At 38.2% G+C, this 13,012-nt stretch overlaps 1 protein-coding gene across 2 annotated transcripts; it reads left to right on the forward strand.

The window, feature by feature from the left end:
• The first annotated feature begins 3,797 nt into the window (after positions 1-3,797).
• Positions 3,798-10,253, forward strand: SNX20 (sorting nexin 20). 2 transcript variants are annotated; one of them, XM_030457814.1, is made up of 5 exons: positions 3,862-3,902; positions 4,522-4,524; positions 5,100-5,274; positions 6,495-6,646; positions 9,140-10,253. In XM_030457814.1, the coding sequence occupies exons 3-5, from the start codon at positions 5,109-5,111 to the stop codon at positions 9,806-9,808; spliced, it is 987 nt and encodes a 328-aa protein (XP_030313674.1). In that variant the 5' UTR covers positions 3,862-3,902; positions 4,522-4,524; positions 5,100-5,108; the 3' UTR covers positions 9,809-10,253. The 2 variants fall into 2 exon arrangements, with proteins under 2 accessions (XP_008499523.1, XP_030313674.1); XM_008501301.2 differs by lacking the exon at positions 4,522-4,524 and having other exon boundaries at positions 3,798-3,902.
• Positions 10,254-13,012: the final 2,759 nt, after the last annotated feature.

Consider the following 13,012-nt stretch of genomic DNA (forward strand, 5'->3'; position numbering starts at 1 on the left):
TGTGGAGCTGCCTTTTATGCATTAGCATGTCTGCTATAAATAGCTATCCCAAATTTCATTATGTTTACATTTTGAATATAAATAAATTGCATGTGAAACATGACTATTTGTTTTAGCCTAAGTACACCATAATTATATTTGAGAAGCAAAGGGGACAGAGACATTATAATAATATTGAAACACTCAAAGGAATGACTATATGTGGAATACTTAATAACTCAAAACCAAATATTTGAAAACATTGCTCTATTCCATGTGATTTTGTACTTAACCCTCTATGATTTCAGCAGGAAGAATGACCAACACAGACCATTTAGCTTCATATCCTACTGACCCACTGGGCTTGCATTACAGCTCTGTGTCACTGACAGACCACAGATGAAAGGCAGGACAAGACTGTTATTTACTCTAAAGCTCCTTCATACTCCTTTAAATATATAAAGGAGCTGTAAAGTGTTAACAGGGCTTTGGCAGTATAAAATGGGCCTGTTATATTTCTTTCATGTTGAAAACCCCTTCAGTAACACCAGCACAGGATATTTGCTATTAAATGGCAAATTATTTCTTCAAACTACACTCTTCTCAAGAGTTGTTTTGTAATATGAAATATGGTAAACAAATGCCACATTCAAATGACACAACACTATACAATTGAATGTTACAAAAATAGCACAGAACAGAATTTTGTGCTGTGTCAGCATAGGAGTATGGTGTTCATTTATCATGATATCACCCCAAAAGTGCAAAACATTCATGCAGAACAGCTGACTTTTTCACTACTTCAGACATGGAAATGGTAGGTATTTATGTAGCTGCACTAGAACAGAGAAGGCTCTTGAAGAAGGATCAAACACAACATTACAGCACTATCTAAATATCAGTTATGTGATGAAAGTGGACCTGGATAATTATGTTAGGTATTTCTTCCTCCTTTTTTTTTTTTTTTTTTTTTCTCTCTCATTATCTACAGTTTAGTGAACAAGTTGGTGTAAGGATCAGTTACATAGTTAGGGGCCTGAGAGGAAAAACCAGCAGAGACTCTGTGAGGTTGTCTGAAGCTGTATTTCTTAGGATAGAAGGTGAAGAGTATTTTGTAATAGGGATATTACTGCCACATGCTTTAACAAGAATATTTAACAAGAATAACAAAACTACAGTAAAATCTGCCAGTAAACTTCAGTTTGTGTATAACATTGGTTCAAGTCAATTTTTCAGGCTGATACCACTTTTGTATTCTGTGGCTAAATACTGTGTCTGTCTGGGTTCATATAATCTATCTGATTGAGAAAATGTGAACTGGCCAAATCAGGGTATAAATCAAGGCAGAATGTTTTATGCTACTGCAACAGTTCCTTCTGGTTCTTTAACCATCAAAAGCACAAACAATGGTCTTTCAATTCAGTCATCCTTGACAAAGCATTGCAGGGCTAGCTCATCTGGTGGCTGCTTACCAAGTTTTATACATACACTTTCAAGTTGGTCTTCCCAAAATGAGTTCTTTCATCTTAAACCAATATGGACAAACTAAGTCCTAAGATAACCACTTCTATGCACTGCAGTTTTATGACTTTAACCTTGCCTCACTCTTGTGCTATTGCAGAGCACTATTTTTCCACATCCCTTGGCAGATACATTTTAACACTTAATATATGCCAAAGTCAGTGCTTTCACAGAATACAAACCTGAGTGAGGAAGTGCATGAAGATCCCTTTTCCATTGCTATGACTCAACATGGTTTTCCATTAAAATTTACCGCAGTTTTATGAATAGTCAGATAAACTGATGGTGTAAGTGCACTGTGCCCATCTCTCAGAATGGTATTGTGAAAATTTCCCTTTGCCACTGATTAAGTATTAAGCACACAGTATTAAGACCATTGAAAGTGGGACTGAGGACATAAAAGGAAAGACACTAGTTATGCATTCTGCTAGCAAACGCCACTGTATACTGTGGACTTCTTTTGAATGTGCTAATCCAGCATTTTAAAATGCTGCCAGACTAACAAAACTGAGTCCCAGTGAACAGCCAAGGACTGTCTGGACCAAACCTGAGCTCATGGGAACAGTATGAGCAGCAGCAGCCTGCTAAAGCTGCTGTGGATGTCATGGATCTTGGGCACAAGGAACCTGTTCAGTAACAGCTGGCTCCTCTACTGAGGTAGGCAGAATTCTTGTAGAACACCAATGACTTGTAAATTATTTCATGTCAGTCAGCCATGCTCATAACATTTCACTTTTCTTTAATCATCCAGGTTAATTTTGACTCGAACTTACTTATTCTGAAATAACTGAAAGTGTAGGTCATACTTAATACACTGAAAAATATACTTTCAGCTTTATCTAGGGCAGGACAATAGCACTGAGCATCACAAAATAATATATTGCTTTCTGGCAACACATAAATTAAAAGATTTAGAATTCAAAGCTTAGATACATCTGTGAGCAGTCAGCATGAGTGAAATGCACTGAAATTCCCCTTGGTTTTTGTTCATAATTGTAACCAAATCCATAAATCTAACTTTAAAAGAATAAGACTGAAGCCAGAAACCCATGCCTTGTCTGCACTTAAAAGGGTTGGCTGGTATAGCAACACCTTAGAGCTGTATTGGCAAGCAGAGATTTCTTTTCTGGTATAACTTAAATCACTTTCTGCATGGAACACACTAACCCAGCTAAAGGACTCTGCCAACACAACAGCATCTACAACCAGGGCTTTTGCCAGTATGCCTGTAGCTCCATGGGAGTGATTTTTCATCATTCTGACAGAAATTTTGGCAAAACTTCTACATTTAGACTGAGTCCAAGTTGAAGTTGGCATTGTTTTATGTTGAAAATAAAGGAGAAGAGAGACATTGCCAGTTTATGGCCCTGGTTTTACATTATTTCAAATTGTTTGTTCTAAAGGAATGTGTGGGGCAGGATCCATGTGGTCCTTTGGATATCTGCCTTCCACATTTGTACTGCATTAAAATCACTTGGTTTTTCAGTGAGTGAGGTTTGGCAATAGGGAAATGACATTACTGAAAAAAAAAAACAACATAGCATCTGTATTATTTACCCCAGAAATAGCTATCCTGGTGCTTTAAAGCAAAGCGAAGTGAGCTGCCAGAGGAAGCTTCCGGGCCAAAGGACATGGATTAATGTGTCACTCTTCTTCAGCTTTGCCCTCAGTTCAACAAAGAATTTAAGCACAGGATTAATTTTAGGCACCCACATAAGCCCATCTCAAGTTTAGTAGTAATGGCAGGTACGATAATTTTCCTTTCTCAACCTTAATTAAGCAGATATTTGAAATTAAGCATATGTTTAAGCACTGTACAGAATCAGGATTTCTGTCAGAAGTGCAAGTTTACATAGAGTGAGGCTATCTCTAGTGGTACCATCTGCATTTTCTTTCATTAACTCAATGTTCAGTCTGTATTTTAAAGATGTCCCAAGGGGCCTATTTTTCCACATAAGCACACTTAGGTATTTGCCTTTTTTTTTTCCTAATCTCTCTTTTGCTAAGAGGTTTTTTGGTTTCAGAAATCCACGCAGAGAAGATTCCATTGATTTTCTAATTGCATTTACTGTTCAAGCCTTTCCTTTCTGCCAGACTTTGTGGTGTGCACGGGTAATCATGACACTGGGGTTTGTAAACCCACCCTTGCTGCCGGACTGGGGCTGCTGGAGCCACAGAGGAACCTCCTGCGTAATCAGCCAGCACTGAACCAGTGAGCCAATTGGACGAGGAAGTCTGATTTAATCAAGGCTTCTTCCTTCCTTTTTGTAAAAAACCAGAATCTGCTTGTTAGAAGAAAACACGGGCACATTTGGCTGTGTTCTGAAATGCGAAGCAGGCTTTTCATGACTTCCTACCGACTACTCCTGCACCACAACTAAAAACTCCTCAGCAGTCCCCAGGTGAGTGGTTTGTGCACCTGAGTTTCTAGTGCTTCAGCTCAGTGTAACAGCTGGAGTGGCATTTACCCTGAAACGGAACAGGATGAGTGCCTGTTGACAGTAAAAGGGTGTAATTTGTTGCAGAGTTTTGTATTGTTTTCGATTTTAAAGATATGTAAAAAATAAATAGCTTATTTAAAAGAACTTAAAATTATTTTTAGCTGTGAAGCTTTATATGAAGTGCAGAGTTTTCAAGGCAGATATGTTCAAGGCACAAGGCTTGAGTATTCTAGCATTCACTTCTGCATTCTTCTGTTTAGAAGTGTGCTGTGTTTCTCTGGTAAATATTGCTTTTAAGTGCTATTTTTATATATGTACAGATGTATATATCTATATCTTATTTATATGAAGTTCAACATATACAAAAATATATATCTTGACTATAAATACAATTTTGCTTATAAGGTTATACCAATGTGCAACAAAGAAAAATTTGTCCAAATTTGTCCAGCCATTTTCATATTCCTCATTTAATGCACTACATTTGAGATTATCTTTACATTAAGCCAAATATTTGGAAGTTTATGCTCTTGGGATAAACTGTCATGATTTTCAAAGGACTGACCAGTTAGACAAGAAGTGGGTCCTCTTCAGAAAGCCAAAGAGATCAGTGAAAATTTTAGCTTCCTACCCTGAAGTCCAAAATTAGGGGTTTCCATGATGCTCTTATTAAGGAGGGTGACAACACATACACACTTAACCAAGCCAGGCAAAGGAAGGGTTTCTGCTAAAGGAAAGTGGTTTGCACTTCCATTTCCAGTAGGGGAAGTAATTGGTTTTCTTTTTATAGCCTCACATTTTGCCAGGAATCAATAGGTCTGCTGAAGGAGCTTCCTTCCTCACTTCTGTGTCCACCATTGCACAATTGTGTGGTAGACAAGCGGAGGCAAAATGATATGTGGTAACATCCCTGTCCTAAACCCTCTCATTACTTAACAACCCCTGCTTGGGCGTTATTTTTACATTTGGAACAGGGAGACTTGTGTCTTTTTTTAGAGTAGGTTGTGCTCTGATTTTCACCTGTTGGCTGAATTGTAACTAACTGAACACAGCATCCTAGCAAAGTTGTTTGGATCCTCTTAGAATTTTTTCAACTGCTGGTATAATACAATGATGTAACAGGTAAGGTTTTTTGTAATCTTTTTTGTAATCTTTCAGTAGCTTGCCATGGACCAAGACTCACACTGCACAGCAGAAAAGGAACTGTTAGAAGCTGTAAACAGAATTACTTCATTTTCTACCAGAAGTCCAGATGATGAAGAGCAAACTCAACCCAAAGCTGAAATGTCATGTCAAGTGAGAAAAGAAAACGCAGAAAAAGATGACCAGCAAGGTTGATATTCTCCTTGATTTTTCATGTAGCTATTTATAGCCTTAATGCTTTATACTAAAACCTTTGATTTATTTATTGCAGCATTAGTCCAGATTTACATTGATATAGTCCACTGAAAATAAACCTTGATTTAACTTGTAGTAATAAGGTAGCAAAAATGAAAGAGATGCACATCCTGCTATGCATATACACACAGTTTTCCTTTTAAATTCCTTCCACCTAAAATGTGTACCAGTCTTAAGAGAGGATTTTCTGTACATCACAAAACCTGAACTTCTTGGCAGCGTGAGCAAGGATGCCAAGACTGAAGCTAATCTCAAGCAGTTGTTGCTCATGTGCCTCATACAGAGGCAGCATTGAATTATTACTATGCTTAAAATTGCTGTCATCTGTTATTAAATACATTTTTATATAAAATCCAAAATATATATAACATCATCAAGATTTTCAGCCTGCAAAGATGCCATAATCACCACCTCTCTTATGAAATCTATACTTTGCAGTGATTGAACCAAACCTCAAAGATCTTGACAACTGAAACTGTGGCCAAGTGATTAAGAACAAGGAAAAGTGGGGCCAGTGAAGGAGGACTGAGGTTCCTTTACAATACTATTTCTGCATAAAGCTGTTATCTTCCCATTAATTTATGGTCATTCTCCTCCACTGTCTGAATGTTAGACACATCACAGACTGACTTCAGCTGACTGCATCGACAGAGACATTGTTGATTGGAAATTGGCACTGGTGTGCCAACTGAAATACATATATTCCATTTCTTTTATCCACTTTGCTAGCCTATATGTTGCCTGCTAAGAAGAGTTAGCAGTTTTAAAAGATAGATAAAACAACCTTTTGAAATGATACAAATGTCCTTGTAAGTAATGTCTTCAACCAGCTGTCCTATATTTTTCTATAAGCATGTGTATATCTGTGTGTATGATGCAATATTTCTTGTCTATTTTTCTATAACTTTGTATTCTGCATCTGATTTGATGTTTTTCAAAATTTCAGACCACAACAGCTTTACTCAAAGAATCTGGACCTGTCTTTATTATCAGTTATTTTTAGCAATTATTTTATCTGTATTTTATTTTATTGTTTTGATTTATTTTGCTATTATAGCAACAGAAATTTTAAGCTCTCCTTTCACAATAAATGTGTAAGAATTTTCTTTCCAAATGCAAAGGTTATAACCTGAAATACTAAATATATTGGTTTAGATTCCAGTGCATCGTTAAGTCCCAACTCTTCAATGACCACCAAGGAGCTTCAGGAATATTGGAGGAATGAAAAAAGCCAGTGCAGACAAGTCAAACTCCTTTTTGAAATCCCATCAACCAGAATTGTAGAGCACCACTTATCTAAATATGTGGTAAGATAAGAAATTAATATGTAAGAAGATAATTTATTTTAATCACTCTAAAGGGGTCTGCACAGCACACAGCATGTCTCACTACATGAAAGCCTTACTGTGGGACAAGAGTTGCAAGCCATGATCATGTTCTCACTGACTGTATGAGCACAGCTGGTGGAATCTCCTCCTACAAAACAACTCTGGCACTTGGTTCATGAAATCTGCTGATATCAAGTAAATTAGTAGTTTGAATATCTGTAACACACAGAGCCTTGTCAACATTAAGGAAATTCACACAAGTATAAAGATATCAATATAGTTACATTTCCACTGAGCTAGCCTGCTGCAGCAACTGCATTTCATTTGTATAAATTCCACATCAGAGATTATGTTAGCACAAGTGCAAAATTATTTGCTGTTGACAAAGTCTGAGACATTCTCCAGTTAGATTGTTTGGGATCATTCCCCTTCCCTACCTGTAGCTCCATTAGTTATTGGATTTCTGCCATGTTTTTATGTTGAAACATGAGTATGTAGGACAACAGAATAGGTTGCATTTTTGTATCTTTACTCACAGTATTAACACTGGGGTCTTATTTTTGATTCTGCCTCTGGCCTTCAGGAGGACTGATAAAGAGCAAGTCTCTCTCTGTACTCCTGTGAAACTCAATAGGGATGTTTTCCTCATTTGCAACAACCTCTAAGTTCTGTAGATGGAAAATGCCACAAATCATAGTGTTGCTGATACTGGGTGTTGCACCTTGGAAGAATTGAAGCATGTATGTGTTCTGGAGACTGTTCTATTATCTTGTTGCACCACCACCTACTGATGCTGCAGTCCATGCATACATTGAATTTTATCCAGCTTTCTAAATTGTTAAAAATCACTTTAGACTCATACAATAGCATCATAGGAGTCCTTTCTAGTCTTAATGATTCTAAGTGCATCAAGTCAAACCATCAACCCAACACTACCATGCCAACTAAACCACATCCTGAAGTGCCACCTCTACATGTTTTTTGAACACCCACAGGGATGGTGACTCCACCACTTTTCTGAGCAGCCTGTTGCAGTGCCTGACCACTCTTTCAGTAAAGAATTTTGTCCTGATATACAATCTAAAACTCCACCGGTGCAACTTGAGGCCATTTAGTAAAACTATGAGAACAAGAGTATTCAGCATACCCGTAAGTAATTAAATGTAGTTGTAAGGTGCATGCCTATGAAAAAGATTTATATTACAACAAAATTCAACCAGTTTGCATGATAGTCAAATGATAGATAATTTCTCTTTAAGGAAAAACAAGGAAGATAATCAAACAGACACTCATGCACTGTTTTGCACTGGTTTGCAGCTTTCATCATCAGAAAGGAAATGATGGCATGAGTAGAACTGCTCTGGTTCCTGTGTAATTCAATGGAAACAGGGTGCAGTTCAATGGGAACATTGTCACCATCCAAAAGGCAGCAAGGTCACCAGCCCACATCCTTAGATGCTATATGTTGACACAGTTACTCTGGTCTCAGTGGTGCTCCACTGGTTTACACACACTGGGGATTTGACCCTTGTTCAACATCATTATGCTTGGATCAGGACCAGAAGATAATCTATTTACACATCACATAGCACATAATTTTGTTTTGCAGCTCTCCCATTTGTTATAGACATTTTGAGGCTGGTGAAGAGCTGAGGAGGACATGCTCTTGAGTATTCTTAATGTAGTACATTGTTGCTGTTAGCTGCTAGTGAAGGGTTTTGGACACCAAACAGATTTTTCATAGAAATGGTTTGGGGTTTTTTTGCATTATTTGTATGCCAAGTAAGTCTGAATAACAGGACAATGATTTAGAGTGGAAAAAAGGTTTTGGAGTAGCTTGGTGTGTTATTTTTGCACACACCAAACACTGCTGCCAAATACTCCCTCTTCTTTCACAGCATTAATAACACCCCCAAATCCCTAGAAATGTCTGATACAAACAACAGTTCTGAGTATTATGACCAATGTAAAATAGATTACATTCAACATTGTCTGGGAAATCCATTCAGTTCACTGAAGATGACTGATTGCAACATGGCTGTTACAAACAAAGTACAGCTACAGAAATGCTTCGTAAGTGATTTCACATGCTTTAGTCTGGTGCTAGCTCATTATTCCCAGCACCTTGCAGGATGGGATCTGTTAATCTATAGTTTATCTGCAACTTATTTACTAACTCTAATTTACTAACTTAGACAAGACTAAGTTGGGTGACAAAAGTCCAAACCAGCAGAAGGTGGGAATTATATTTGAAGATCAGGCCTACACTTAGAATGCACCAGAATCTTATGCAGCAGCTCCTTTAAGCCATAGGAGTATAGAAGATTTCACACATAAAACTGGTGCAGGAAAGTTTTGGCTGCTGGAATATATCAGTACAAAGTAATTTCAAAGCATTTACAGGCAAAATTTGACTATACTGGTGATAGAATGGTCCTTCTCATGTTTATTTTTCTGTTTTATTGTGTTTAGATGTATAAAATCATCATTTTGCAAACAGGGAGTTTTGACAGCAACAAGTCTGTAATTGAACGGCGTTATTCAGATTTTGAGAAACTGCACAGAAATCTGCTGGAGGAATTTAGTGAAGAAATGGAAGATGTGACCTTTCCCAAAAAAACTCTAACAGGGAACTTCACAGAAGAAATAATCAATGAGAGAAAATTAGCTTTCATGGACTACCTGAGACTTCTATATTCTATGAAATATGTCCGAAGGTCAAAAAAATTTATTGACTTTTTAATAAGGCCAGAGCTTCAGGAAGCCTATGGCTGCCTGCGAGGTGGCCAGTACACCAAAGCTTTGGAAATCCTTTTAGAAGTCATCGGTCTGCAGGAAAGGCTGACAAGAAGAAACCCTGTCTCAGTTGTCCCAACTCTCTGCGCTATCGTGGTGTGCCACAAGGACCTGGAAAACCCTGCAAGTGCCTTTGAATATGGAGAAAAAGCTCTATCACGCCTTTGTGTGCATTCTAGCCACAGGTATTATATTCCATTGTTAGAAACAATGATCAGTTTGGCATATGAACTTGGCAAGGATTTTCTGTCTTTGCAAGAAAAACTGGAAGAATGGAAGGCAAAGAAAGATCCCATACGAGTTTTAACCCTGAAAGAACTTGCAGTTCGGGAGTATGTACAATGAACATAAACATTTTCCTTAAAGAGCAAAGCTGCCAGGTCCTTTCCCAAAACATAAGCTCCTGAAAGAGTAAGAACTGGAAATTACTAATTTGGATGACTTAACATTATATTAATGGAAAAAATCCTAAATATCTGTCATGCTCAAAAAGGACCTTAACATTTATGTTGTAAAATATCATATTTACAGATATGAGGAACACATAAGGTATTAAGCTTATTAAGTTTTATGGTTTGGTTATGTTGAATGCATGCTATTTTGTGTGAAAAGTCAGCATAAGAAAATACAGGTTTTTTACTGCTCCAGCTGAAGCCTCGTCAAACAACATCTGTCATTTCTGAGAATGATGGGTTTGGGTCTGTTCCCACCAGAGTCAACTGCTGTGGGTGGGAGGACCTAGGGGGGAGGTTTACAATCAGCTTTGGTAGCAGCAAAAAATAAAAGTGATGATCATTCTATGAATGAAGATGCTTCATGTCCCTTTTGTAGCTGATACAGCTTTATGACATGCACTGAAGGCAGGTTCTTGTTTGGGGTGATCTTCCAGTGCAGCTCTGACTGGGGTGGAAAATTCATTACATGCCCTGTATACATAATGGAAAGGAACCACAGAAGGGAGCTGTTGAGGAGAACATCTGGCTAATATAAAGCTAGCATTTAATTCTTACTATCAAGCTGTGAGACACATGGCTAACAGACAGTCTGTGTTCAGCATGTGCTTCCCTGTTGCCTTTCAGAGGTTTATGTAAATCAGGCATTGCCTGAGTTTTACAGCCTGGCACACCATGCAGATATCATCTTGGTGGTACTGTGGTATTACAGCTATTTCTTTCAGGGATCCAACCCACATATACAAATACTAATCTTGTCTTGGCCCTAACACTCCTGTGAAAGCTTCCGAAGATCTGAAAAAAATCTCTTGTTTACCTGCTTCTGTAATTTCCCACAACTCTGTTATCTCTCCCATACACTTATTTTAATAATCTGGTAAAATAATTCTCATAAATACTGTAATTAACATGTCATCCTGAATGTAGTCCACTGAGTACTTTCAGGCCTGCACTCCAGATACAGATACTACAAGCACAGTGATGCTATAAATTAGAACTAACTGTATTTACTTACCTTCCAGACACGTAAAAGAATCAGCTAATTGAAAATGCACTGAATCTGAAAAAAAAAATGCTGTGCATTGTTATAAAAAGGATGGCTTAGAAAAAGCACAGAATAATAGGAGTGTCTAGGGTGGAAGCATAATATTTTAAGTACCTATTAACAGCTAGGCATTAAACTCAAAATATGTGCATTATTTGTATTTGACAACTACTGTTTTTTCTAGTTATGCCAGAAGTAAGAGATTTAAGAGTAATTAAGTGAGCGGTAAGGATTCATCTTCCCACAACATCCAATTATTGTAGGAGATTTAAATGGATCAAAGGAAACCCCTTCTTAGAGTATCAGATCTGAATCAGTAACTAAATGGCAAAGAGAATGCATGTCTAAGGTCTGCATCACATTAAGGTGACTTCAGATGAAGGCAGAAAGGAAGCACAGCTGCTGTGGTGCTCCTGTCTCCAGAGCAGCTTGTGGTGAAAGACCAAAAGAACAGGGAGAAATAACTACCCCCTTTGGCTCTCTTCCCTCATTGTGTGCCACATCCCAGGCAGAACTGCCTTGGATTGTCCTCAGGCCACAATGGGACTGTAATGTAGTAGCTAATTGAGTCCACAGAACCTCACCCTACAGATGACAGCAAGATCAGAGGGACCATATTTCCACATAATGTGCTAGCAGAGTTTTGTCAGAGAAATGGTCCTAGATAGGTCACTTAGTTCCTATCCACTAGAAGGCAGAGGTCAATCTCCTTCTATAATGGGGGATAATTAACTAATTAATAGAGGAATGGCCTGCAGAAAGAACAACATGTCTGCTGGCTAATGCCTCCTCACTGAACTTCTTTAGTGGAGACCCTTTTCAGTGCAGCATCTGCCAGTCAGCCACAACATCTTCAGTGCTACTCAGGAAGAACACATCTGCCCCACCCAAAGGCTGAGTTCAGTTTCTGTTTCCTGTCAATTCACCTCCTGTATGAAACCACAGAGCCTACAGCATGTGTCATCAAAAAATCATGTGCAGTGTTCATTAAATCAGTTTGTGATTTCATAATGTGTTAGAGTACAATAGAACCAAAATCTTCCCAAACAATTCAACATCCTTCAGGCAAATCACATGTGTATCCTCTTCCTACAAATTCAGAGCCTGTGACTTTCAGATTTATTCATCTCAGACATGACACTGAAAATCCTTTGTGAAATCTAGTACAGTGGTGATAGTGGTAGGGGACCCATAGGGCCTCGATTTCACCCAGAGCTCTGCCCACAGACTTGGTCAGAACTTTGCACGAGTAACTTAACCTCTGTGCCCCTATTTCCTCACCCAGTACTTCCCCAGTAAAGCTTCCTCATTCAGTTGACCAGATAAGTTAACCCCAACATTTATTGCAGAAATGTGCATTGGGATGGAGGCAAGTTTGATTTATGGAAGCCTATTTCATTTCTTGAAGATATATTAAAATAGAAGAGAACTTAGGGCAGTAAATTGTCAAACCTATATACTTATTGACCATGACATAGTTTCTTACTAGTGCAGTCTTATTTTAGAATCAGGAGTTACGTTCCTTATACACTAGAGAAGTAAAAGAATTATATATTTATTTCACTGGACTGTAGTGAGACAGACTGGCTCATCAGCTCTGCAGGCAACCAGCCAGTTCTGTCTTAGCTCTGTACTCTCAGAGACTGGTTAGACCTGCCAAAAGAATTCAGCTTTTATTTACACACATTTCAAAATCACCTTCTGCCTATTTCTTTTCACTTGGTTTTTACATGCTACTAAAATAAAATATAATAGCATTCCTGCTCCCATATTGACTATATGATCTTCCCCTTGGAATGACAGCCTGCGAGGACTGGGTTCCCTCTGCCCATACATGTAATTTCACCTGCCTCAGGTAAAAAAGTGCAGCCAGGCAGGGCGAGGTTCCTGCAGGGAGTCACTTTCCCCATTACCTTTCCTTGGTGCAGGGATACAGTAGTGGATGCAAAGCCTCCATTCATGCACTGAATGTCTTCTGGCTTTTTCATAAGATGTATAAAAATTAAATGGGGGCTCTCCATCTGCCAACACATCTTGTTTTTCCTCTGAATG

This window comes from Calypte anna, chromosome 11, assembly GCF_003957555.1.
Source record: "Calypte anna isolate BGI_N300 chromosome 11, bCalAnn1_v1.p, whole genome shotgun sequence".
NCBI lineage: Eukaryota > Metazoa > Chordata > Aves > Apodiformes > Trochilidae > Calypte > Calypte anna.